General features: G+C 42.3%; 1 protein-coding gene and 2 non-coding genes across 4 annotated transcripts; all 3 read left to right on the top strand.

Annotated features, from left to right (window-relative positions):
- Positions 1-1,472: 1,472 nt before the first annotated feature.
- On the top strand, positions 1,473-27,911 carry PABIR2 (PABIR family member 2). Of its 2 annotated transcripts, none has more exons than XM_060756058.2 (10): positions 1,473-1,794; positions 5,499-5,577; positions 11,054-11,110; positions 13,020-13,063; positions 13,143-13,197; positions 13,374-13,475; positions 15,664-15,752; positions 21,302-21,366; positions 23,887-23,983; positions 25,447-27,911. In XM_060756058.2, exons 1-10 carry the CDS (start codon positions 1,673-1,675, stop codon positions 25,601-25,603), a joined length of 867 nt encoding a protein of 288 aa, XP_060612041.2. In that variant the 5' UTR covers positions 1,473-1,672; the 3' UTR covers positions 25,604-27,911. The 2 variants fall into 2 exon arrangements, with proteins under 2 accessions (XP_060612041.2, XP_060612040.2); XM_060756057.2 differs by having other exon boundaries at positions 1,585-1,794; positions 23,887-24,000; positions 25,447-25,535.
- LOC137097659 (small nucleolar RNA U109) lies at positions 4,339-4,473 on the top strand. Its single transcript, XR_010910326.1, has one exon. It is a non-coding gene; the product is annotated as a small nucleolar RNA U109 (small nucleolar RNA).
- On the top strand, positions 9,368-9,502 carry LOC132763246 (small nucleolar RNA U109). The gene has a single exon (XR_009630245.2). It is a non-coding gene; the product is annotated as a small nucleolar RNA U109 (small nucleolar RNA).

Here is a 27,911-nt window from a genome sequence, read left to right as displayed (position 1 = left end):
TTAAAATAATTTTCCAAAAGGCGGGGGTTGAACTCCCGTGAACAAAGCTCCACTATTAATTTCTAGCTCTAAGTTCTTGTGGGTTTTTTCGGGCTATAGGGCCATGTTCTAGAGGCATTTCTCCTGACGTTTCTCCTGCATCTATGGCAAGCATCCTCAGAGGTAGTGAGGTCTGTTGGAAATAGGAAAATGGGTTTATATATCTGTGGAATGACTGGGGTGGGGCAAAGAGCTCTCTGCTGGAGCTAGGTGTGAATGTTTCAACTGACCACCTTCATTAGCATTTGAAGGCCTGGCTGAGCCTGGGAAAATCTTTTGTTGAGAGGTGTTAAGATGTGCCTGGTTGTTTCCTCTCTGCTGTTTTGCTGTTATAATTTTAGAGTTTTTAAATACTTCTTAACACCTCTCAACAAAAGATTTTCCCAGGCTCAGCCAGGCCTTCAAATGCTAAAGGTGGTCAGTTGAAACATTCGCACCTAGCTCCAGCAGACAAGAGTCCTTTGCCCCACCCCAGCCATTCCACAGATATATAAACCCATTTTCCTACTTCCAACAGACCTCACTACCTCTGAGGATGCTTGCCATAGATGCAGGCGAAACGTCAGGAGAAAATGCCTCTAGAACATGGCCCTATAGCTCGAAAAAACCCACAAGAACCTAGTGACTCGAGCCATGAAAGACTTCGACAATACATAATTTCTAGCTCCCTTTCGTTTTCAAACACAGTGTGCTGATTGGCCGTTTTCAAACCGTCAGGGGCAGAGCCTGGCAACCAATCGCGAATCGACTTCAACGCGGGATTCGAAAGGGGCGGGGCGCCGAGAGAGGGAGAAAGGGGAAAAGCAAGGCCAGCTTGACAATAGACATCTTTACTGTTGACGCCTGCGCAGAACTGTGGCCGAGAGAGAGAGGAAACAAGGACAGTGTGACGTCACAGAGGAGGGCCTTGCTGTTTGCGCCTGCGCAAAACAGAGAGAGAGAGAGAGAGAGAGAGAGAGAGAGAACAAGACCAGTGTGACGACACAGAGGAGGGGAGGGCCTTTCATTTTGCGCCTGCGCAGAACAGAGAGTGCGAGAGAACAAGGCCAGTGTGACGTCACAGAGGAGCGGGCTTGCTGTTTGCGCCTGCGCAGAACCGAGAGGGAGGAAACAAGGCCAGTGTGAAGTCACAGAGGAGGGGAGGGCCTTGCTTTTTGCGCCTGCGCAGAACCGAGAGAGAGAGGAAACAAGCCCAGTGTGACGACACAGAGAGGGCCTTGCTGTTTGCGCCTGCGCAGAACTGAGAGGGGGGACAAGGCCAGTGTGACGGCACAGAGGAGGGCGGGCCTTGCTGTTTGCGCCTGCGCAGAACCGAGAAAGAGGCAACAAGACCAGTGTGAAGTCACAGAGGAGGGGAGGGTCTTGCTGTTTGCGCCTGCGCAGAACCGAGAGAGAGAGAGAGAAAAACAAGGCTAGTGTGACGACACAAAGTCGTGCTCTTAGCGCCTGCGCAGAACTGAGGAAGGCTAAGAGTAGAGGGCAACATTTTGCGCATGCGCGTTGGGGTCGGGTTGCACCCCCGCCCCTATCTCGCGCCGCGGCCGCCTTTTCCGGTTTCCGGTCCCGTTGCAGCGCATGCGCGGGACCGGCGCGGCCTGTGGAGGCGGCCGCCTCCTCCTCCTCCTGCTCCTCCATGGCTCAGGCCGAGAAGATGGACCTGGACCTGGAGCTGCTGCCGCCGGCCGGGAGCAACAGCGGCGGCGACGGGGGAGGCCTGAGGCGCTCCAACAGCGCCCCGCTCATCCACGGCCTCAGGTGACTGCAGCTCCCAGCGCCTCCTGCAGAGGCAGGCCTAGGGCCTCGATTCTGGGAAGCCATGCTCCCCCTCTGCTCAGATTATAACTGGAATCACACTGTGTCCCATTCTGTGCACCACAATTGAAGGAAGAGGTTGACTCTAAGCTGGAATGTGTCCAGAGGAGGGCGACTCAAAGGATCAAGGGTCTGGAGAACAAGCCCTATGAGGAGCGGCTTAAAGAGCTAGGCATGTTTAGCCTGCAGAAGAGAAGGCAGAGAATAGACACGATCATAGAATCAAAGAGTTGGAAGAGACCTCATGGGCCATCCAGTCCTTTCCCATTCTGCCAAGAAGCAGGAATGTTGCATTCAAATCACCCCTGACAGATGGCCATCCAGCCTCTGTTTAAAAGCTTCCAAAGAAGGAGCCTCCACCACACTCCAGGGCAGAGAGTTCCACTGCTGAACAGCTCTCACAGTCAGGAATTTCTTCCTCATGTTCAGATGGAATCTCCTCTCTTGTAGTTTGAAGACATTCTTCCGCGTCGTAGTCTCCAGGGAAGTAGAAAACAAGCTTGCTCCTTCCTCCCTGTGGCTTCCTCTCACATATTTATACATGGCTATCATATCTCCTCTCAGCCTTCTCTTCTTCAGGCTAAACATGCCCAGCTCCTTAAGCCGCTCCTCATAGGGCTTGTTCTCCAGACCCTTGATCATTTTAGTCACCCTCCTCTGGACACATTCCAGCTTGTCAGTATTTCTCTTGAATTGTGGTGCCCAGAATTGGACACAATATTCCAGGTATGGTCTAACCAAAGCAGAATAGAGGAGTAGCATGACTTACCTGGACCTAGACACTATGCTCCTATTGATGCAGGCCAAAATCTCATTGGCTTTTTTTGCCACCACATCACATTGTTTGCTGTCCATGAGGACTCCAAGATCTTTTTCACATGTACTGCTCTCGAGCCAGGCATCATCGTCCCCCATTCTGTATCTTTGCATTTCGTTTTTCCTGCCAAAGTGGAGTATCTTGTATTTGTCACTGTTGAACTTCATTTTGTTAGTTTTGGCCCATCTCTCTAATCTGTCAAGATATACATGGCCCCCATTTATACAATGGGGGCCATGTATAAATATGTGAGGTGAAGTCATGGGGAGGAGGGAGCAGGCTTGTTTTCTGCTGCCCTGGAGACTAGGACACAGAGCAATGGCTTCAAACTACAAGAAAGGAGATTCTACCAGAACATTAGGAAGAACTTCCTAACGGTGTTCAGCAGATGAACTCTCTTTCTGTTCTGGAGTGTGGTGGAGGCTTTTGAGTAGAGGCTTGTATGGTCATCTGTCAAGGGTGCTTTGAATGTGATTTTCCTGCTTCTTGGCAGGGGGTTGGACTGAATGGCCCAGGAGGTCTCTTCCAACTCTGATTCTGTGCTGTGTATGTTCCCCCTCAATACTTGAATTAGTTGTGTAAACATCAGTATTTTTTATTTGTTCTGTCAGAGCAACCAGTCCATTATATTACATTTCTAACAGAACAAAGCAAACAAACAGACGAAATACAAAACTTGTGGGTTTGGTAGTTGGTTAAATGTCCTTTGACCAGTATCTGGCCACTTGGAGTGCTTCTGGTGTTGCCGCAAGGAGGTCCTCCATTGTGCATGTGGCAGGGCTCAGGTTGCATTGCAGCAGGTGGTCAGTGGTTTGCTCCTCTCCACACTTGCATGTCGAGGATTCCACTTTGTAGCCCCATTTCTTGAGGTTGGCTCTGCATCTCGTGGTGCCAGAGCGCAGTCTGTTCAGTGCCTTCCAAGTCGCCCAGTCTTCTGTGTGCCCAGGGGGGAGTCTCTCATTTGGTATCAGCCATTGGTTGAGGTTCTGGGTTTGAGTCTGCCACTTTTGGACTCTTGCTTGCTGAGGTGTTCCAGCGAGTGTCTCTAGATCTTAGAAAACTATTTCTAGATTTAAGTCGACGTGCTGGCTGATACCCAAACAGGGGATGAGCTGGAGATGTCTCTGCCTTGGTCCTTTCACTATTGGCTGCTACTTCCCGGCGGATGTCAGGTGGTGCAATACCGGCTAAGCAGTGTAATTTCTCCAGTGGTATAGGGCGCAGACACCCCGTGATAATGCGACATGTCTCATTAAGAGCCACATCCACTGTTTTAGTGTGGTGAGATGTGTTCCACACTGGGCATGCATACTCAGCAGCAAAGTAGCAAAGCACAAGGGCAGATGTCTTCACTGTATCTGGTTGTGATCCCCAGGTTGTGCCAGTCAGCTTTCGTATGGTATTGTTTCTGGCACCCACTTTTTGCTTGATGTTCAGGCAGTGCTTCTTGTAGGTAAGAGCACGGTCCAGAGTGACTCCCAGGTATTTGGGTGTGCTAGCATGCTGGTCGCTTCTACATCAGTAGAAACAAAAAGTTACTTCTTTAATGTTTCAGCAAAGCAGATTACGTTGCATAGTTATGAAGAAATGTTTAGTCAGATTTTCCAGTGGTTGCCAACCCACTCACATCTTCCTTTGTTGCTTATTTAGATCGTGTCATTTGGTTGCTTCTGCATGGTGGAAACCTGTCATTCTTCTTTCTTCTAGGAGAATGAATATTCCTTCAGTGCTATAAAATTCAAGGAGTTTTCAGGGCCACCTGCCTTGGAGTAGAGGCTGCGTGGTAGTATATTTCTCCTACATTAATGTAAGAGAGCTCATATAAGTAGAATAATGCACAATTTACAGGGAACTGAAGCTTCCATTATCCCTGGCACCCATCGTGCTGGCAAAGGCAGGTGGGAGTTGTAATCCAAAAGCATGGGAAGCAGAGGTGGAAAGATGCTGCGCAGGTGGAGTGCCCCTTATCCAAAAGGCATGTATTTGGGGTCTTGGAATGTTTCCATATACATAAGGAGAATATCAAGTTGCCTTGTTCAGCCGTTTATGCTTATTTTGGGTACTCTGTCATATCAGTGCCCTCTACAGTTAAGTAAAGAGGCCTAGTTTACAAATGTTCAAATATTGAGTTCATACAGGTTGACTTCTTTGCTTTTTTTTTTTTTAAATTATTGCAACAGGTGCAGTGTGCAGCATGAGGAGCTAACAAAGACTGGGGAATCAATTAATAATACATACAGACATATTTATTTATTGTCGAAGGCTTTCATGGCTGGAATCACCGGGTTGTTGTAGGTTTTTTCGGGCTATATGGCCATGTTCTAGAGGCATTCTCTCCTGACGTTTCGCCTGCATCTATGGCAAGCATCCTCAGAGGTAGTGAGGTCTGTTGGAACTAGGAAAAAGGGTTTATATATCTGTGGAATGACCAGGGTGAGACAAAGGACTCTTGTCTGCTGGAGCTAGGTGTGAATGTTTCAAATGTTTCAAGAAATAAAATTTATTTATTGCATTTCTTTACTGCTTTTCTCACCCCTGGGGGACTCAAAGCAGTTTACAACATAAGAAATGGCAAAAAAACAATGCCAGACATATATAAAAGCAATACTTAACATATCTAAAACATGATGTATAACTGTGAATTAAAACCGTTAAGCACACACACAAATATATATATCAAAACTTATACCAAACACAGATAATGGACATAATACTGACCATAGAATGTCAATCAAAACTCATGAATAAATATTTATGAAATTTAAAAGTACAAGAAATAAAATGTCCAACAATATAATGCTCATTAACAGTTCCTTTTTTCCCCTTTCAGTGACAATTCACAGGTGTTTCAGCCTTACGTCTTGCGGACCCGCAGGAACAGCACAACTGTTATGAACCGGCACAGCATGGTAGGTATTGAGAAAGAAGGGGCTTTTGAAGCTAAAGTGTGGTTTAAGTAGAAAAATCACCATATACCGTATATACTCAAGTATAAGCCAGCCCGAATATAAGCCGAGGCACCTCATTTTACCACAAAAAACTGGGAAAACTTATTGATTCAAGTATAAGCCTAGGGTGGGAAATGCAGCCACTAAGGGTAAATTGCAAAATAAAAATAGATACCAATTAAATTACATTAATTGAGGAATCAGTAGGTTATATATTTTTGAATATTTACAAAAATGGTAATTTGAGATAAGACTGTCCAACTCTGATTAAATGATTATCTTCTTCAATGTAAATGTGCTTACATACCCTTCCAATAATAATAAAGAGAGTAACATAATAAATGTAACAACAACAATAATAAAAAGAGTAAAATAATGAATGTAACAATAACAACAATTATGCAGTAAAATAATAAATCTATATAAATAAAAATGTAATGTTCATTTGTGGGATTAACAGAACTCCAAAACCACTGGACGAATTGACACCAAATTTGGACACAAGACACCTAACAACCCAATGTATGTCCTTCACTCAAAAAAAATTGATTTTGTCATTTGGGAGTTGTAGTTGCTGGGATTTAGAGTTCACCTACACTCAAAGAGCATTCTGAATCCCACCAACGATGGAATTGAACCAAACTTGGCACACAGTTCTCCCATGACCAACAAAAAATACTGGAAGGTTTTGGTGGGCAGTGTCCTTTGGTTTTGGAGTTGTAGTTCACCTACATACAGAGATCACTGTGGACTCAAATAATGATGTATCTGGACCAAACTCTACACGATTCTCCATATGCCCAAATGAGAACTCTGGTGGAGTTTGGGGAAAATAGAATCTTGACATTTGGGAGTTGTAGTTGCTGGGATTTATAGTTCACCTACAATCGCAGAGCATTCTGAACCCCACCAATGATAGAATTGGGCCAAACCTCCCACACAGAACCCTCATGTGGGCCACAGCAACGCGTGGGAGAGGACGGCTAGTGTATAATAATAGAGTAAAATGATAAATGAAATGAAAATAATAGTAACAGAGTAAAATAATAAATAACCTTGACTCGAGTATAAGCCGAGGGGGACTTTTTCAGCCTAAAAAAAGGGCTGAAAAACTAGGCTTATATTCCAGTATATACAGTAATAATAATAATAATAATCACATCAAGTGGAGGCTGTGAATTCTTCAGCTCTTACATAAAAGGAGATTAAGCTCAAAGTGGAAATTCATTAGACAAAATCCGTCTTCCATATTATGAAATGGTTCTGTGGCGTTGGTGTTGCAAAACCGTGCACAAAATGTTACAGAATTGACATTATTTTGAAGGCAAAACTAATGCCTCTTTGTTGTCTTATATAATTTACATACAGCTCTGTAATTATGTTGTAATTTACAAAAGCTTGTAGTTCCCAGTCTTACATATTATATATACAAGTGTCTACATGGTTCCATCGACAGCAGTACATATTAAAAAGATCTTAGAGTCCTCGTGGACAACAAGTTAAACCTGAGGCAACAGTGTCATGTGGCAGCTAAAAAAGCCAATGGGATTTTGGCTTGCGTAAATAAGTGTCTAGGTTCAGGGAAGTCATTCTCCCCCTCTATTCTGCCTTGGTCAGACCACATCTGGAATACTGTGTCCAATTCTGGGCACCGCACCGCTATTATTTATTTATTATTTATTTATTTAGAGTTTTTATAACCCAGTCTTCTCAACCTCCAAAGAGGGACTCAGGCCGACTAACAACAGAAAAATTCATACACAAATAAGCTAAACCATAATAACATCATAATACATTAAAATGCATTACAAAACAGATCAAATAATTACATACAGCCAAATCGTCAAGGTAAAATCACAAATTCATCACCATCTGCCAGTGTGGTCGGCCGTTATTGACTCGATCATCATTCTGAGAATGCTATATCCCAGAGCCAAGATTTTACCAGCTTTCTGAAAGTCAGGAGGGAAGGGGCAGATCTAATCTCCATCGGGAGAGAGTTCCAGAGTCAAGGGGCCACCACCGAGAAGGCCCTGTCCCTCGTCCCCACCAGACGCGATTGCAAAGGTGGTGGGACCAAGAGTAGGGCCCCTCCAGAAGATCTTAACAACCTTGATGGTTCATAGGGGAGAATCCGTTCAGACAGGTAAACTGGGCCGGAGCCGTTTAGGGATTTATAGGTCAACACCAGCACTTTGAATTGTGCTCTGAAGCTACTGGGCAGGCAGTGGAGCTGATGCAACAGAGGAGTAGTATGCTCCCTGTACCCCGCTCCTGTTAGTAATTTGGCTGCCTTTGGTTGGACTAGTTGTAGCTTCTGGGCAGTCTTCAGAGGCAACCCCACGTAGAGAGCGTTGCAGTAGTCTATACGGAATGTAACCAGAGCGTGGAATTGAAGGGAGATGTTGACTCTAAGCTGGAAGGTGTCCAAAGGAGGGCGACTCAAAGGATCAAGGGTCTGGAGAATAATCCCTATGAGGAGCGGCTTAAAGATTTGGGCCAGTTTAGCCTTCAGAAGAGAAGGCTGAGAGGAGGCATGATGAGGGCCATGTATAAATATGTGAAGGGAAGTGATAGAGAGGAAGGAGCAAGTGTGTTTTCTGCTGCCCTGGAGACGAGGAAGTGGAACAATGGCTTCAAACTACAGGAAAGGAGATTCTACCTGAACATTAGGAAGAATTTCCTGACTGAGAGCTGTTCAGCAGTGGAACACTCTACTCCATAGTGTGGTGGAGGCTCCTTCTTTGGAGACGTTTAAGCAGAGGCTAGATGGCCATCTGTCGAGGGTGCTGTAGCAAAATTGCTACTCTATGTTAAATTTTTGGTGTATAGCTCTATGTTTACATATGGCAGATGGGGAAGAATAGGCACAGACAGGGTAGCAACAGCAGAGATAGGATTCATTTGCATATGGAAGCCGATTGGTCATATGCAGATTAGCGTAGGCCTAGCATTTGAAAAGGTTGCTAGGCCAAAATGACAGTTGGAGAGAGAGAAATGCTGAACATTCCAAAGGGGCGGAGGAAAAGTTTAAAAATAGGCAGTTAGAGAGTCAAAAAGGGGAGTTAGGGATTCCTGTTTGTGAGAGACAGTTAGGAACTTCTGTGAGAGAAAAGAGTTAGAAACTCCTGTTAGAAATAAGCAGTTATGAAGACGGGTTTCAGTCAAGAGGGTGTAAAGCAAGTAACATGTTCGTGAATGTGAAACATTGAAAGTCTATTTCAGAAAAGTAAACCAAGTATATTATACTGACTGTAAGCCTCGAGATTGCAACAAAACACAAATGTAACCACAAGCGTTGGAGCCAGAAGTTATAAATAAACTGTGTTACTTTGTTATACAGCAGTGTGTCTCAGTTCCTGTACAAAAATTAAACATTACACAGAAAGTCCCAGCTAATATAAAAGAAGAAGCTAAATTATTATAAGAGTAGAGATGTTTTTCTTAAATAAAGAAATAGTCTCCCTCCCTCGCTACAGGTGCTTTGAATGCTTTTCCTGCTTCTTGGCAGGGGGTTGGACTGAATGGCCCATGAGGTCTCTTCCAACTCTGATTCTGTGTATGTTTTCCCCTCAATACTTGAATTAGTTGTGTAAACATCAGTAGAAACAAAAAGTTACTTCTTTAATGTTTTGGCAAAGCAGATTATATTGCTTAGTTATGAAGATATGTTTAGTCAGATTTTACAGTGGTTGCCAACCCACTCACATCTTCCTTTGTTGCTTATTTAGATCATGGCATTTGGTTGCTTCTGCATGATGGAAACTTGTCATTCTTCTTTCTTCTAGGAGAATGAATATTCCTTCAGTGCTATAAAATTCAAGGAGTTTTCAGGGCCACCTGCCTTGGAGTAGAGGCTGCGTGGTAGTATATTTCTCCTACATTAATGTAAGAGAGCTCATATAAGTAGAATAATGCACAATTTACAGGGAGCTGACGCTGTGGATGGTGTTGGTTTATCTTCCTGTACATTTCTTTAGTAATTACCATTTTGAGTGCTGAAGGTGTTCAAAAAGTATGTTTATTTTGGGTTGCTGTGAGTTATCCGGGGTGTATGGCCATGTTCCAGAAGCATTCTCTCCTGATATTTTTCCCACATCTATGGCAGGCATCTTCAGAGGCAGGCCCGTAGCCAGGATTTTGTTTCGGGGAGAGCTGAGTTTGATTCGGGGGGAGGGAGGGAGGGCTGAGTCTACCCTAGCAAACCTTTTGTATTGTTACCTCAGTACCTCCATGCATATGAGATATATTGAGCATGATGATCAGATCATGATATGAATAAACATAACAGTTTAAATAATGTACCAGTAAGGCCTTTTCACGGACCACCATGAGAATTTCGGGGGGGGAAGCCCCCCCAACCCCCCCCCCCCGGCTACATGCCTGCTCAGAGGTTGAGGGGTCTGTTGGAAACTAGGCAAGTAGGATGTCTGTCTGTCTGTGGAATAATGTCCAGGGTGGGAGAAAGAATTCTTCATCTGTTTGAGGCAAGTGTGAATGTTGCAATTGGCCAACTTGATTAGCATTTAATGACCTTGCAGCTTCAAAGCCTGGCTGGTTGCTGCCTGGGGGAGTCCTTTTTGCCCATGCTCCAGCATTATTTTCAATTTTAATTTTACATTTGGCCTTCTCACAGTTTTAATTGTGTGCTGTCTTATTGTTAATGTTGCATATCTTATTGTCCATGTTTTTTATTTTAATAGCTTGTATTGTTGTTATTATTGCGTGTATTGTTGTATTTGGGCTCGGCCTCATGTAAGCCGCACCGAGTCCCTTGGGGAGATGGTAGCGGGGTACAAATAAAGTGTTAATATTATTATTATTTGGTGGGAGGTGTTAGCTGGCCCTGATGGTTTCCTTTGTAGGATTCCCCTGTTGTTTGAGTGTTCCTCTTTATTTACTGTCCTGATTTTAGAGGTTTTTTTAATACTGGGAGCCAGATTTTGTTCATTTTCATTGTTTCCTTCTTTCTGTACAAATTGTTCACATGATTCTTGTGGATTTCAGTGGTTTCTCCGTGTAGCCTGACATGGTGGTTGTTAGAGTGGTCCAGCATTTCTGTGTTCTCAGATAACATGCTGTGTCCAGGTTGGTTCATCAGGGGCTCTGCTACGGCTGACTTCTCAGGATGAAGTAGTCTGCAATGCCTTTTATGTTCCTTGATTTGGGTCTGGGCAATGCTGTGTTTGGTGGTCCCTATGTAGACTTGTCTACAACAGCATGATATACGGTAGACTCCTGCAGAGGCGAGAGGATCCCTCTTGTCTTTTTCTGAATGTGGCATTTGTTGAATTTTCTTGATGGGTCTGTAGATAGTTTATAGGTTGTGATTCTTCATCAGCTTCCCTATGTGATGTGTGGTTCCCTTGATGTATGGTAAGAATACCTTTCCTTTGGGTGGATCTTTGTCTTTATTTTATGTATATTTTTCCCCCAGTTGATCTCATCATCTCCAATTCGTATCCCTAGCAGCCGGCTCCATCAAATCAGAAGGGTGAGTTGCATTGCCATTTCTTCTATTTATGTATAAGTATGGCACACTTGTATCTCTTTTCTGATTTCTTAACTGCTTCAGCATATGTTTGATAAAATTATTGTCTCAATAGTTTAAATACCAGTTCAGCATGCCCATTAATTCTAGCTTACAGAGGCACAAATGCTATATTTATGAAGGTTAACTTATACAACTATAACACTATGTAACAAAATTTGGGAAAAAAAATCTGTTCCTGGTTTGAAAGTGTTATTTTCTGTTTAATTGCATGGTCCTTACTTTGAAAGTAGTTAATTCTACTCCAGAAACTTTGTTTTTGTGGCTGCCACAAACTAGGTTGAATTGGTTGAGACTCTAGGACAGGGGTCCTCAAACTTTTTAAACAGAGGGCCAGGTCATAGTCCCTCAGAGTTGTAGTTCACCCTTATCTAGAGAACAGTGAACTCAGCCAACAATGGATCGGGACCAAACTTGGCACACAGAACCAACATGGCCAATTGTGCATACTGGCCGAGCTTGGGGGTGATTGCCCTGGGAATCTGGGAGTTGTCGTTCACTCTTACCTAGATATCACTGAACTCAGCTGCTGTGGGATCTGGACCACACTTGGCACACAGATCCAACATGGCCAACTTTAAATAATGGCAGGGTTTGGAAATGACTTGATGTGAGGAAGCCCAGTAATTATCAGCATAAACTTAGGAGCTGTTTTACAAAGGGACCACTAATTAAAAAAGGATTTACTTATTTGATAGCGAAGCTGATATTTAATGTCCCTGGTTTGGTCTTACTTCTTACGCAGGGCTGTTTGTCTTAGGAGAAACTGTATCAGGCAAGGCTTGAGGAAAACAGTAACAAATTTATTTAACAGGAGTATAACAGATTCAATTGTTACTTCTCTAGAGGCACAAACTTAGTTACATTGATAAGGTTTCCTGAATAACTTTAGGTACTAAACAGACTTCAAAAGGTTTCTTTCTTTAACAAGCATTCTTTTACTACAAATAAGCCACCTGAGTTATTTAACTGTATTGGCTACAAACCAACCCTGATTCTTAACCAAGGAATCAGTCCTCCCTGTAGTTCTACCACTACAGGATTCCTGTTGGATTTTCACACCCACACAGGATCAACTTCTGTGGTTCTCTGGCCACGGACTAGTTCCCTGATTCTCCCACTAGAGATATCAGTCTTCTCTGTAGCTCACCGGCTTACAGACTGCCCACTTTCAAACAGCTACGCAGTCAAGTGATAGTTGGCTGTGCCCCCGTTGCTACGGCAACTCAGCTAAAGGCAAGCCAAGCCAATTATCTATCAAAATATAACTCTACATACTTACCATTATTAACTATTGTCTAAACAACACATAACTATAGGAATAAAAATACACATCGTCACACTGACCCACAATTCTGGAAATTGTAGTTCACCCACATCCTTATGCATTTTCTAATGAGAGCATTAATTAAAAAACAAAAAGAAAGACTTTTTTTCTCTAATAAATAACATTATACGTTACCAAACTGATATTACCAAACTTCACAAAACAAACAATGCCTTCTCAAATAACCTGGGCACCGCCGGGTCCCCAAGCTAGTTCATAATAGAACTAAGTAGAACTGTTTTGATCCATTGCAGAGATTGGATGCTGCAGTGGTTCAAACGCTTCCTCCTTAAAAATTAAATTAAGAAAACACCCTAACAAAGCTATCTCAAAGGTTTGTAGGCATTTATATAGGAAACATAAACATGCAACTCCCCATCTTTGGAGATGGTGCCATCCACCTGCACTTGGTGCTCCTGCTAGTCAGGCAGTTTAGCTTTAATTCTGGTTGATATGACAACTGATATGCTGCTGCTCCGCCAGAAGTCATGAAGAGCTAAGACGTGCCTTCTTATACTTCCCTAGGAGGAAGGAGTGGATTTGATGAATAGAGAAACAGCACATGAGAGGTGGGTATGACTAAAGTGCCATGACGCTGTGCTCACTCCTGTCCCGTTGCAGACACTAATGGGCCTTTTTGTATTTTAGGGAAGTGCAAACAGCAATGCAGATAAGCCAGTCATGGGAGGAAAGCTTGAGCCTGGTAATCTCTTTACGGATGTTTTAATGCCACCCCATCGCTTAATCAGTTGGCCTAAACGTGAAAGAGTGGAATGACCTGCAGTTGGGGGATCCTGTGGGCTCCACTCTCTTGTGAGGCTCAGTGCCTCCAATTGCTCTCTCCTGTGAGGCTATAAACCTCGTGTTTTGTGTTCTCAGAGTGACAACGACTTGGACAAATCTGAGAAATCTTCATCTCCAAAGAGGATAGACTTTATTCCCGTTTCCCCGGCACCTTCCCCTACAAGGGGCATAGGAAAGGTAGGTCTTGAAAGCTGGATTTTTATATTCTAAAGAGGTTTCTTGGTGTGACTTGATTGTTTTGTGGTTGGTTTGGGAGGTGGCTGTAGTGTTAATTTTTAAAACCATATTTTTAAAATCCTCAAAATAAAGAATGTGCTGTTCGTTTCTGCTACCATCAGAACTCAAAAACCACTGGGGGAATTGACACCAAATTTGGACATGATACATCTAACAACCCAATTTATGTTCTCCACTCAAAAAATAAACAATAATTAACTGGAAGGAACTTACCCCCATGAGGCTAAATGCCTATATAGAGCCTGTGTTAAAAGAACACTCTCCCTCATCCCTCGCTCCTGCACGAGGGAAAAAACCCAACCACTGGGGGGGGGGGGGGGGGGGAGGTGCGGCACAAGAGAGGGAAAGGTGGCCGGTCTATCCCTCTGCCTACCCCCTGCCTCTCTTCCCAAAGGATTGAGAGAGAGAGGAAGAGGGAGGGAGGGAGAGAGAGAGAGACTGTTCCTTTCCTTCTTGCCTCGCTGCCTCCATTGGGCTGCTGAGAACTCACAGGGATTCTATGTGTGTATGTTCCCTGAAACCTCACCCATACTGAGTTATGGGAAGGCATTCTGGGAAATGAAGTCCAGTATTCAAAGAAGGGACAAAAAGGCACGCTCTGTGAGTTAGCAAAGGCTGTCCAGGAAGGCAGAATCAGAACACTCCCAAAAGATGGCCATCCATTTTTACTTTATAGCAACTCTGGGCTATAATATATCTACAATAATATATATATATATATATATATATATATATATCATAATAGTGATATTATTAATATTGATATGATAATATTAATAATGATATGATAATAATGCATGGCGCTCCATGCAGTCATGCCGGCCACATGACCTTGGAGGTGTCTACGGACAATGCTGGCTCTTTGGCTTAGAAATGGAGATGAGCACCACACCCCAGAGTCAGACATGACTGGACTTAATGTCAGGGGACTACCTTTACCTTTACCTTATCATAATAATACCTATCAATCTATTAATAATATATATGTCTATGATATCTATATGTCTTTAACAATAATAACTACATTTCTATCATAATATCTATATGTCTGTAATAATGTCTATATGCCTATAATAATATCTACAGGTCTACAATAATATACATATGTCTATTATAATATCTGTCTGTCAAAAATATCTGTACATTTATAATAATAATAATACCTATATGTCTATAATAATAATAATATCAATATAAAGTATAATAATATCTATACATCTATTATAATAATAATAGCTATATAATATCTATAAAAATAACAATAAAAATAATCACATCTATATGTCTAATAATATCTATAGGTCTGTAATAATATCCATACATCTGTTGCCTGTTTTTGCTCAAAAGATATTGAGCCCTCTGCTCCTTCTATTTTTACTCAGTTTTATACTAATTTATACAATGCTTTTGATATGAAATTCATAAATAAATAACATCTAAAATACTAATACCTATATAGCTTTAATAATAATATTTGTATCTATAATAATAATATCTAAATGCCTATAATAATATCTATATGTCTATAATGACAACAATACCTATATAAAATCTTTGAACTGGGTTATATGGCAGTGTGGAGTCAGGTAACCCAGGGCCCTTTCACACATCCATAGAACCCTTTGGCCTCAAGGAGACTGAAATGGGCCGATATTAGGTTGACACTTTGCCACTTCTGTTGTGTGTTGATAGCTTAGAAACCAGCTCTTCCTCTTTTCTTTCTTTCCCATTTATCCACAATAGGCCACAGCAACGCGTGGCAGGGTACAGCTAGTCTATCTAAATAAAAATGTAATGTTTATTCGTGGGATTAACATAACTCAAAAACCACTGGACGAATTGACACCAAATTTAGACACAATACACCTATCAGGCCAACGAGTCACCATCACTCATAAAAACACTGAAAAACACAAAAGAAGGGACTTAAAAAGCCAAAAAACAAAAAATACATTACAACTCATGCGCAAAACCATATATATATATATATATATATATATATGCGCAAACACACATATACGCAAATATATGCACACATATATATACACAGGCTGGGCCGCAACATGTGGCAGGGGATGGCTAGTAAATAATAAATAAATTTAAATCTTGTGTTTTTTGTGTCCTTTAGCAATGCTTCTCGCCATCTTTGCAAATGTTTGTGAGCAGTAATGGGCTGCCTCCGAGTCCCATTCCCAGCCCCACCAGGAGGTTTTCAAAGTGAGTTGATAAGCCTTACAAATAATAAAATGTTCTGTAATAATGAGATTTTTCAGCAAACTGACCACTGGAAATGTCTTGAGCAAAAGGAGTCCCCCTAAGATTTATTCCATTTGGCTGTTTGCTTCAGCAAAGCTTGGGTTGGTTTTTCTTGTCTTTTTATTACTGTATATGCTCGAGTGTAAACTGACTTGAATATAAGCCAAGGGACCTAATTTTACCACAAAAAACTGGAAAAACGTATTGATTTGAGTATAAGCCGAGGATGGGAAATGCAGCAACTCCTGGTAAATTTCAAAATAAAAATAGATACCAATAAAATTACATGAATTGAGGCATCAGTAGGTCAAATGTGTTGAATCTTTACAGAAAACTGCAATTGAAGATAGGACTGTCCAACCTGATTAAACGATTATTCTAACCTTCAATGTAAATGTGCTTACGTATCCTTCCAATAATAATAAAGAGACTAAAATAATAAATGTAATAATAATAAATTAAGTGAAATAATAATTGTAATAATAAATGGAGTAAACTAATACATGTAATAATAACAATAAAGAGACTAAATTAATACATGTGATAATAAAAATGGAGAAAAATAGTACATGTAATAATAAATACAGTAAAATAATAATAATAATAATAATAATAATAATAACAGTAAATAGAATAAAATAATAAGTGTAATACAGTAGAGCCCCGATTATTTGATCTCCGCTCTTCCGACACTCCATGTTATCTGACTGTTGCAACTCAGGGTAGTTTCACCTTGCTCCCAAACACCACCACACCAGAGCTGTAGATTTTGTAGTTTATTGAGAAAAAAGCAAAGTCAAAATATAGAATAAGAAATGCAAAATGTTCCATAAGCAGGAAAAAGGCTTAAATGGAAGAACACAGTTTCCAAGATCCAAAGGCAAAAACATGAAGCATAATCCTTTAGGCAATGATCAAACAAGAGTCCATAATAAAACAGTGAAACACAAGACCCAAAATCCCAGATTCAGGAAGCCAAAAACGAACTGCTTAAAGCCAAGGTTAATCCATAGGAGTTTGCATGGCAAGAGCCATGTTGAACTGACAACTCCCGTTTGTCAGCCAGAAGGCTAAATAATACCCTTTGCAATCATGAACGCATTGCGATAACCCTTGGCTGACTTGGCCTCTTGCTTACCAGCTAAGCGAGAGCTCCGGACCCTGAATTCTAAGCGTTCTTGCCTACTCATTATTTCACTATCTTCAAGGCCTCCTTTATCTTGGTCCAGCTGGACTAGATCACTGTGGGAAGGCTGAGAAGGCGAAGACAACTCCACCTGGCCGTTATCTATCCCACTGACATTCTTTTCCCCTGAGAACTGACTTGATGTTTCCCCTGCTACACTGTCTAAGGCAGGCACAGAAATCTGAATCCCATCATCCTCTTCATCAGGGAACTCTGGCTCACAAGACCCACAGGGTTCAGTTTCAGACTCAGAATCAAACTGAGTCACAACACTGCCGCCATCAAGTGGCTGATTGGAAACATTGCACCCTTTGATATGTGCTCATGAGAGTGGGTGGGAGACTATCCATTCAGCCCTATTCTGCTAGGCTGGAAGCCAAGCCCTACCAACACAGAGCCACCCAGCTCCAGGTGAGAATAACAAACTTGGGTATTCCAGTGTTGCCATTCCTCTATACTCAATATGGGATTCTAGAGAAGGTTAATCTACAGTATATGAGTGTGTTTCCAACTCTGGTGTTCCAGGTGTTTTGGATTTCAAACATGATGTTTGGTGCTTAATTTGTAAAACCGTAACGTAATGTTTAATAGGCTTTTCCTTAATCCCTCCTTATTATCCAACATTTTCACTCATCCAACGTTCTACTGGCCCGTTTATGTTGGATAAGTGAGACACTGCTGTAATAACAATCATAAATAGAGTGAAATAATAAATCTATGTATACAGTATTATAAAAGTCAGTGTTTGTATGCGGAGGACGGTGTATGTGGCAGTTTTCTGAGTGGCTGCCACTTTCACAGGCCACTGTGACCAGCATGGGTGACAGACCTGGACCAAACTTGGCACACATAACCCCCATGACCCCCTTTACATCCTGGTGAGGTTTGGGAGAGGACAGACAAAGGATGATGGGTTTTGTAGTACTTTCAAACGCATCGGTTCCCACAGACTACTGTGGTCCCCAACAAAGACCAATAAAGACCAAATTTGGCACGCGGAGCCCCCATGACCCACTCTACATCCCACTGCTGTTTGGAGGAGGGTGGGCCATGGATGATGGGATTTGCAGTACATCCACTCACTTCCCGAGACCGCTGCAACTCTCATCCAGTGACTGATCAAGACCGAACTTGGCACACACAGCCCCCATGACCCACTCTGCATCCTTGTGCAGTTTCGAGGAGGATGGACCAGAGATGATGGGACTTGAAGTACCTCCACTCGCTTACCGAGACCACTGTGACACTTATCCAATGAGTGATCAAGACCGAACTTGGCACACAGAGCCCCCATGATCCACTCTATATCCTGATGCTATTTAGAGAACAATGGACCATGGACTATGGGACTCACAGTACCTTCACTAACTTCCTGAGAACACTGCGAGCCACATAAATAACCTTGGCGCAAAATGCCTTTCTCAAATAACCCGGGCAGCGCCGGGTCCCCAAGCTAGTGTAATAATAAAATAGAGTGAAATAAGAAAAATAATAATGATGAAGATGATGGATAAAATAATAAAAACCAAATATGGATCATTGATGTTGCAATCCCAGGCGATGGCAGGATTGAAGAGAAACAACTGGAAAAAGCTGACATGATACGAGGATTTTAAGATCGAACTGCAAAGACTCTGGCACAAACCATTAAAGGTGGTCCCAGTGGTGATCGGCATACTGGGTGTAGTGCCTAAAGACCTTGGCCTGCACTTAAACACAATCAGCGCTGACAAAATTACCATCTGTCAGCTGCAAAAGGCCACCCTACTGGGATCTGCACGCGTTATTCACCGATACATCACATAGTCGTAGACACTTGGGAAGTTTCCAACGTGTGATCCAATACAACAACCAGGATAGTGATCTTGTTTGCTGTGTACTAATCTTGTGGTGTTTCAAATAATAGAGTAAAATAATAGATGTAATAATAATAATAAATGTAGTAAAATAATAAATGTAATAAAAATAGAGTAAAATAATGTAAATGTAATAATCGAGTAAAATAATAAATGTAATAATAATCGAGTAAAATAATAAAAGTAATAAAAACAACAATAATAGAGTGAAATAAAATTTATTTATTTATTTAGCAATTTTGTAAATTGCCGAGTCCCCCTCTATTGGGGGACTCGGGCCGGTTTCCAACAATAAAATCACAAAACAATCATTAAAAACATCATATAACATATTCAATTAAAACGTTATAACAGCAAAATGCAATTACATAATAACAATGGTCAGTCGTCATAGTGAATTCGTTGTCCATCATTCATCGTCATCTATCCAATCACAGAAATATTGATTCACTCGTCGAAAGCCAAACCCCATAGCCAGGTTTTCACCCGTTTTCTGAACGACAGAATGGAGAGGGCAGTTCTGATCTCCAGTGGGAGAGAGTTCCAGAGTCGAGGGGCCACCACCGAGAAGGCCCTGTCCCTCGTCCCCACCAGACGCGCCTAAATGTAATAGTAGAGTGAAATAATAAATGTAATAATAATAAATAGAGTAAAATAATAAATGTAACAAAAATAATAGAGTAAAATAAGGTAAATGTAATAATAATAATAGAGTAAAAGAATAAATGTAATAAAAAGTAATAAGAACAGAGTAAAATAATAAATAACTTTGAGTCATATATAAGCCGATGGAGGCTTCTTCAGCCTAAAAAAAGGGGGAGAAAAATTCGGCTTATACTTGAGTATATATGGTAATACATTCCATTCAGGTATGTTGGTGTTTGTGATTATTGTATCCATGATCCCAGTATTTAACATGACCACATCCTAGGCAGCTTTATTTATAGAGACCTTTAACTGAGGTCCACGTCTCCTTTTTAAGAATTGAGAATTTGGGTATTAATCTTCTCATCCTGAGATGGAAAGCATTTTGCCCTTTATTAATTTGAAAGGCTGTTAAAGACTCCAGCAACGGAAATAGCATTATTTGAGATGCCAGACTTTGTATAGTAGATTTTTTCCAATTGTTTTTGTTATTTGAGGACGTGAGACTTGAAATTATTATATAATAATAAAAACAGTTCAACAAACATGTAAGTGTTACATTTTTAAGCCTCACTGGCTCAAATTTAATTGGTTGTAAAATCTTAAGAGCCTAAGAATGGAAGACATCTTTCACAGGACTTCTCATTGGGTTAACAGTATTGTTTCTTTCTGGAGTTTCAACCCTACTGAAAGTTATAATGCTTATTCTTCATTTTGGGAATTGGCTATATGGAAATGTAATCTTTCACAGATGAGCTTTAAAGACGGTTTTTATTTATTTATCGTGTCAGGAGGAACCAGACAGTTGTATTACATTTTTAACAAAACAAACAGACAGACAAAACACAGAGTTTGCAAACTTGGTATTCTACTAAATATCCTTTGACCAGTATCTGGCCACTTGGAGTGCCTCTGGTGTTGCTGCAAGAAGGTCCTCCCTTGTGCATGTGGCAGGGCTCAGGTTGCATTGCAGCAGGTGGTCAGTGGTTTGCTCTTCTCCACACTCGCATGTCATGGATTCCACTATGTGGCCCCATTTCTTGAGGTTGGCTCTGCATCTCGTGGTGCCAGAGTGCAGTCTGTTCAGCACCTTCCAAGTCGCCCAGTCTTCTGTGTGCCCAGGGGGGAGTCTCTCATTTGGTATCAGCCATTGGTTGAGGTTCTGGGTTTGAGCCTGCCACTTTTGGACTCTCGCTTGCTGAGGTGTTCCAGCAAGTGTCTCTGTAGATCTTAGAAAACTATTTCTTGATTAAAGTCATTGATGTGCTGGCTAAAACAAGGGATGAGCTAGAGATGTCACTGCCTTGGTCCTTTCATTATTGGTTGCTACTTTCTGGCAGATGTCAGGTGGTGCAATACCAGCTAGACAGTGTAATTTCTCCAGTGGTGTAGGGCACAGTCACCGTGTGATAATGCGGCATGTCTCATTAAGAGCCACATCCAATGTTTTATTGTGGTGAGATGTGTTCCACACTTGGCATCCATACTCAGCAGCAGAGTAGCACAGCGCAAGGGCAGATGTCTTCACTGTGTCTGGTTGTGATCCCCAGGTTGTGCCAGCCAGCTTTCGTATGATGTTGTGTCTAGCACCCACTTTTTGCTTGATGTTCAGGCAGTGCTTCTTGTAGGTCAGAGCACGATCCAGAGTGACTCCCAGGTATTTGGGTGTGTTGCAATGCTCCAGTGGGATTCCTTCCCAGGTGATCCTCAGAGCTCGGGATGCTTGTCTGTTCTTAAGGTGAAAAGCACGTGTCTGTGATGGTCAAGCATTTCAAACTTTAATGTTGCAGCTGAATTTGGGTCTTTCTATGTATAATTTTTAGCAGGAGAAGCCAGAGTCCCATCAACTGCATCAGGCCCAGTGTTCTTGGTCCCATTAAAAGGAAAGGTATGTGGTGCCTCCAGAATATCTGTGAATAGAAGAGATGTCTGTTTTTGCTGTGTAATATATGATAGTGTGGGAGCAATGGAATCAACTTTCCTTAAAGATGGTAATCACATCAACTCTTGGTAATTTCCATTCTAAACATACCCTGCTTTCTCAACCACTCTTCTTAGGTCTTGTTCATTGGGCCTTTTCTCATTTTTGGACTGTCTGTCACAAGCAGATGATAACATCCTGTAACAAAATTTGAAAAAAAATGTTCCTGGTTTGAAAGTGTTATTTTCTGTTTAGATGTACAGTCCTTACTTTGAAAGTAGTAGTTGTTCTGCTCCAGAAACTTTGGTTTTGTGGCTGTCATAAAGTATGTTGAATTGGTTGAGACTCTGTGACGAGATATTCCTTGAAAAACTACAGCGAAATGTACTGCAGGATGTCCCTCTCACAAAAACAAAGTTTTTGCAGTTTAATAACGCTTTTCCCTATTTTTTTATGATAGAATCAATTCGAAAATGAGATTTATTATCCAGAAACAAAAACCGTGTTCCATAGTGTGGAATTCATTGTTTTTTAGTGGTAGTATAGTTCTCCAATAAAACATCTCACTAGTCATTAATTTTCACTTGGAAAAATGTTAATTAGATGAAGTGGCACTGAAGTAATGAAACTTATTCCATAATCTATTGAAAATAACTGTACCATAACCTTATTATCACATCCATTTGGCAAATATGAATCTCCCTGAACACATGGAGACCACCTTTTGAAAACCACTAGTCAAAAATAGCATGACCTTGTTAGAAGTCAACCCTTTCAACAAGCGATATTCACAAGCATTCAAGTAATGACACACAGGTAACTCACCTGTAGAACCATGTCCTTAAACTGCTAAGGATATTTTTATTTATTTTATTTATCATGTCAGGAGCAACCAGACATTTGTATTACATTTTTAACAAAACAAACAAACAGACAGACAGAACACAAAGTTTACAAGCTTGGTAGTTGATTAAATGTCCTTTCACCAGTATCTGGCCACTTGGAGTGCCTCTGGTGTTGCCGCAAGAAGGTCCTCCATGGTGCTTGTGGCAGGGCTCAGGTTGCATTGCAGCAGGTGGTCAGTGGTTTGCTCTTCTCCACACTCTCATTTCATGGATTCCACTTTGTAGCCCCATTTCTTAAGGTTGGCTCTGCATCTCGTGGTGCCAGAGCGCAATCTGTTCAGCGCCTTCCAAGTCGCCCAGTCTTCTGTGTGCCCAGGGGGGAGTCTCTCATTTGGTATCAGCCATTGATTGAGGTTCTGGGTTTGAGCCTGCCACTTTTGGACTCTCACTTGCTGGGGTGTTCCAGCAAGTGTCTCTGTAGATCTTAGAAAACTATTTCTTGATTTAAGTCTTTGACGTGCTGGCTGATACCCAAACAGGGGATGAGCTGGAGATGTCAACTGCTAAGGATAAAGACATGCCACTACAAAAATATTTTTGGTTAGCAGTGGATGGCCGCTTCTTTGAAGCAGAACTTGTAGTTGTAATTGCCCAAAAGATATACACTCCCTTGAAATCTCTTAGTTAAAATATGCACTCAGAGATACAAAACAAAACAAAACAAAGGCTTTTTAGAAAAATAACATAGCTTGTTTACTCATAAACAACTTATATTAATTCACCATACAGGCATATTCATTCCTTATTAAAGTTCAGTTAGTAGATGAGATGTAGTTCTTCTCTGCGTTGAGTACACAGGGTATAATTCTATCAATAGTCCAAAGTCTTTAGGTCAGGGGTCCACAAACCTTTTAAACAGAGGGCCAGATCACAGTCCCTTAGACTGTTGGAGGGCCGGATTATAATTTGAAAAAAAAAATGAATGAATTCCTATGTACGCTGCACATATCTTATTTGTAGTGCAAAAAAACCCTTTAAAAACAATGCAATAATTAAAATGAAGAGCAATTTTCACAAATTATTAGTATTTTCAAGTGTGGACCTGCTTTTGGCTGTTGAGATAGGATTGTTGTTGTTGTTGTGTGCTTTCAAGTCGTTTCAGAATTAGGTTGACCCTGAGTGAGGGCCGGGTAAATGACCTTGGAGGGCCGTATCTGGCCCCCGGACCTTAGTTTGAGGATCCCTGCTTTAGGTATACTTGTACTCATGGAAGTCCATAAAGAAACATACATCCACCTCCACTGAGGTCTAAAGCAGACACTTCCAACTCCAATAAGGTGGTAAGCAGACTGAATCCAAAATGGAGTCCTGAGTTTGAACATGAACACATCTATAACCGCTCCCCTCCCAAAGAGATAAGTCATAGAATATAGGTTCACAAATATATACATTAACAAATAGTGAAATGTTTGGGAGGTTGCTATGTCCAACAAAATTGTGTTTCAGAAAAAAAACATGGTGCCTGTGAAGTGTACTTTCTGTTCCCTTCCTGACAATATTTGGAAACCTTTCTTGGTCTTCTGAGAGGAGCTAGAACATTTCCCTCCTTCTCTCGGATAACCTTGGTTTTCTTTTACCGTAGGTGAAATGGAGACGGAAAGCCAGCCAAAGAGACTATTCCAAGGAACCACAAACATGCTTTCTCCGGACGTGACGCAACTGACAGACCTCAGTTCCTGGTAAAAGTGACCTTAAGGTGGCCATCACAGTTCAGTGAAAGTAACATTGATCCTTTCACCACCTTGTTCGTTATTTTACTTTATTATATACTAGCTTGGGGACCCGGCGCTGCCCGGGTTATTAGAGAAAGGAATTGTATATCAAGGTTGGTCTTTATCAGTTATTTATATGGCTCGCAGTGGTCTCAGGAAGTTAGTGAAGGTACTGCGAGTCCCATCATCATCTTGAACAGCACCAGCATGTCACTTCTGTAGGGATGAAACTTCTGGAAGATTTTAAACAGGCTGGATGGCCATCTGCCAGGGGTTTAGACTGCATCCCTTTGGGGAACCCTTCCAACTCTACTTGGAGTCTGGTGGAATCTTCTTCTCTGGAGGTTTTTTAACTGAATCTGGGTAGCCATCTGTCAAGAGGGCTTTGGCTGTGTCTTCCTGCCTGGCCAAAGAGGGTTGGACTAGATGCTCTTTGGAGAACCTTCTAACTCTAGTAAAGTATTCACTGCCTAGGAGTCTTGTGAAGTCTTCTGTCAAAAATATCAAAAGCACTGAAAGAGTTAGTAGGCCAAACCCTGTTAAGAGTCAGTGGGCCAATGCTAGTGTCGTCCTGAGGAGTGCGGGGTACATCTCAGTATAAGAGAAGCCTCATGTGAGAAAGCTCCAGTGTGAAGGCTGCTGTGTTTAAAGTAACTATGTATTTGTTTTTTTGTGTTATGGAAACCTTGTTCTTGTAAATAGTGCAACCATATTATTTTACTACAAAGCCTCCTATGGAAGAGATAACATTGGTCTGTGTTTTTGTTCTTTTTAACACTTTGGACTACTGGTGCTGGGTCCAGGGGCAGCTCAAGGCGCAAATTACGCTTTTGCGTAGAGCGCGCGTCTCGGGGCGGCAGCGTGCGTTCCCCTCCCGGCGTTAGGAAGTGCGTTGGGAAGTAGGGGCGATGCAGGGCGCGTGCTTCCTAACGCTAGGAGAGGGACGCACACCGGCGTTGCCGGGCACTTGGCAAAAGTGACCTCATGCAGGGAGCATGCAGGGAGCAGCAACTAGTCAGGCTTTGAAGCTGCAAGGCCATTCAAGATGATCTATTGCAACATTCACACTTGCCTCAACCAGAGTCCTTTCTCCCACCCTCCACAGACATGTAAACCTCACTTGTCTAGTTTCCAGCAGACCCCTCAACCTCTGAGGATGCCTGCCATAGATGTGGGCAAAATGTCAGAAGAGAATGCTTCTGGAACATGGCCATACAGCCCAGAAAACCCACAGCAACCCAGTGATTCTGGCCATGAAATCCTTCAACAACACATTCTGATATAATGCTTTGAAAGTTGGGCTGGGCTTCCGGGTTGTAAACCAAGCGCCTAATGGTTTTCAGTCTGTGATCCTCTGGTTTTGTTGATGTTGCCTTTAACTTCCCACCAACCCCATGCCTTCCCTCCTTTTTTTCTCTCCCTCTCTCTAGCTTGTCTTCGGACCTCCTTGACGGGAGCAGCAGCAGCATGGGCTCTTCCTCTGACTCCTTGGCCAAAGGCGGTGGAGCGGCGGCTGCGGAGTCTCCCCTCACCTGCCCCGACTCCTGCTCCTCCTTCCTCTTGATGGAGGACCTTTCGCCCAAGTGACTTTGCTGGGCCCTCGGCCAGCCTCCACCTGCGCCATTCCCTCACTGTATGTTGGTACAGAGAAGTCCGCCAAGCTGAATCCTCTAGGATGCCAGGGTATGAACCCAGAGTGGAAATATTAACATTGACTTCTTTTTTTCGGCAACGTCTCCATGTGGTTTTGATTCTCCTTTATCAGGGCCCTGTGGATGTCCCGTTTGATTTTTCAAGATTGTTTTTCTTGCTTCTGCTCAGAACACACAAACCTCGCTTCCGGAAAAAACTAGATAGCCTTTTTAAAAAAAAAAAAATTATCCCTCATTTATATTAGCAGATGGAAAAACCTGTTGCTATCATGAGGTCAGAATAGCAAATACAGAGCTGTTTGGTTTGAGACCCCATTTCTACCCACCTAAATCGATTAGATGAGCCTCGATTCTTGGTTCAGGAAAAAATAAAAGTGGTTTTCCCCTGCTGAGATATTTGGGACTCCAAATCCCCAACCCAGAATGCACTTAATAGGAAGTTATTTCCCCTTTTTCATCTTTCCCAAAGATTTCCAGTGGATCCTTCTGTGGGCAAAGGCTGCAGAGAAAAAAAAATGTCTCTGAGAGCGGGGTTTTTTATGGGGTGCTGCTGCTTTGTGGGCCATCGACTCAGTTATGCAGGAGCCTAAGATGCATCTTTAGTGTGGGATCTGCAGCCACTGTTTGCAAAGGTTTATGGGAGCAGCCAGTCTTTTTATGGGGTGCTGCTGCTTTGTGGGCCATAGACTCAGTTCTGCAGGAACCTAAGAGGCATCTTCAGTGTGGGATCTGCGGCCACTGTTTGCAAAGGTTTATGGGAGCAGCCAGTCTTTTTATGGGGTGCTGCTGCTTTGTGGGCCATAGACTCAGTTATGCAGGAACCTAAGAGGCATATTCGGTGTGGGATCTGCGGCCACTGTTTGCAAAGGTTTATGGGAGCAGCCAGTCTTTTTATGGGGTGCTGCTGCTTTGTGGGCCATAGACTCAGTTATGCAGGAGCCTAAGGGGCATCTTCAGTGTGGGATCTGCTGCCACCATTTGCAAAGGTTTATGGGAGTAGTCAGTCTTTTTATGGGGTGTTGCTGCTTTGTGGGCCATAGACTCAGTTCTGCAGGAACCTAAGAGGCATCTTCGGTGTGGGATCTGCGGCCACCGTTTGCAAAGGTTGATGGGAGCAGCCAGTCTTTTTATGGGGTGTTGCTGCTTTGTGGGCCATAGACTCAGTTCTGCAGGAGCCTAAGATGCATCTTCTTTTGGGCCATAGATTCAGTTATGCAGGAACCTAAGAGGCATCTTCAGTGTGGGATCCGCGGCCAACGTTTGCCAAGGTTTATGGGAGCGGTCAGTGTCCTGGAGACATATTGTGCCTTCGAATGACATAGCCGCAAAAAGGAGGAATGTAAAAGCAGAGGGGTTTTGGGGGGAAATGAAGAGACCCTTCGGTTGCAAAGAGTTCTGTTGTCATGGCTCCTTTCCCCCTCAATCCATTTTGGAGAGGAATCCGCACGCGTTTTGGATCTCATTGCAGCATATAAGGAGCAGGTCAATAAGATAACATCAGTTATTGTAAAGGCTTTACCGTTTATCTAGACCAGGCATGGGCAAACTTTGGCCCTCCTGGTGTTTTGGACTTAAAAGGAGAAAAGGAAGGGGGCTGAGGCTGTTAGGGATTGTGAGAGTTAGAGTCCAAAACACCTGGAGGGCCAAAATTCGCCCGTGCCTGGTCTAGACACTAAGAGTTAGGTGGAAGGAGCAAGAGTCGGCCTCCCGACTCTTCGAGGATTCGTTATTTCATGAGAGAGAGATCCATTTGTAATCTGTGTTATGCTATTTATTATTTATATCTGTAAAAAGAAATAGTCTGGTGATGAATTATAGTATTTTTTTATGATTGAGGAAACCCTCCTTTTTTATGTTCCGTGAGTCCTGGCTGAGCTGTATTTAAAGAGGCAACGTTTTCTTGCCAGGAAAAAAAAAAAGATAAACCTATGCTTCCCGCCCCCACCTTGAATGTTTGTTAAGTCAATTCCCAGGCTCTTGTTGTCCAAACCTACAACACTGTTTTCTTTTTTTGATAAGAAAATAGCGCTGAAATTGACTTGAGATTGTGCTCCACTGGTAAACTTGCCCTTTGGATGTTTGGAAAGAGAGCATTTGGTTTCCCATATTTTTGCATTAAAAAAGCATTGGTTTGGAATTGTAATAAGTACCAGATTTGGGCCAAACGTGCCTCTGTTAAGTGTATTTTTCCTGTGGAGGGTTAGTTTCGACACCTCCAATAAATGTGCATATTGTAAAATAAA

This window comes from Anolis sagrei, chromosome 10, assembly GCF_037176765.1.
Source record: "Anolis sagrei isolate rAnoSag1 chromosome 10, rAnoSag1.mat, whole genome shotgun sequence".
Taxonomy (NCBI): domain Eukaryota; kingdom Metazoa; phylum Chordata; class Lepidosauria; order Squamata; family Dactyloidae; genus Anolis; species Anolis sagrei.
This window is presented reverse-complemented; position numbering and strand designations above follow the sequence as displayed.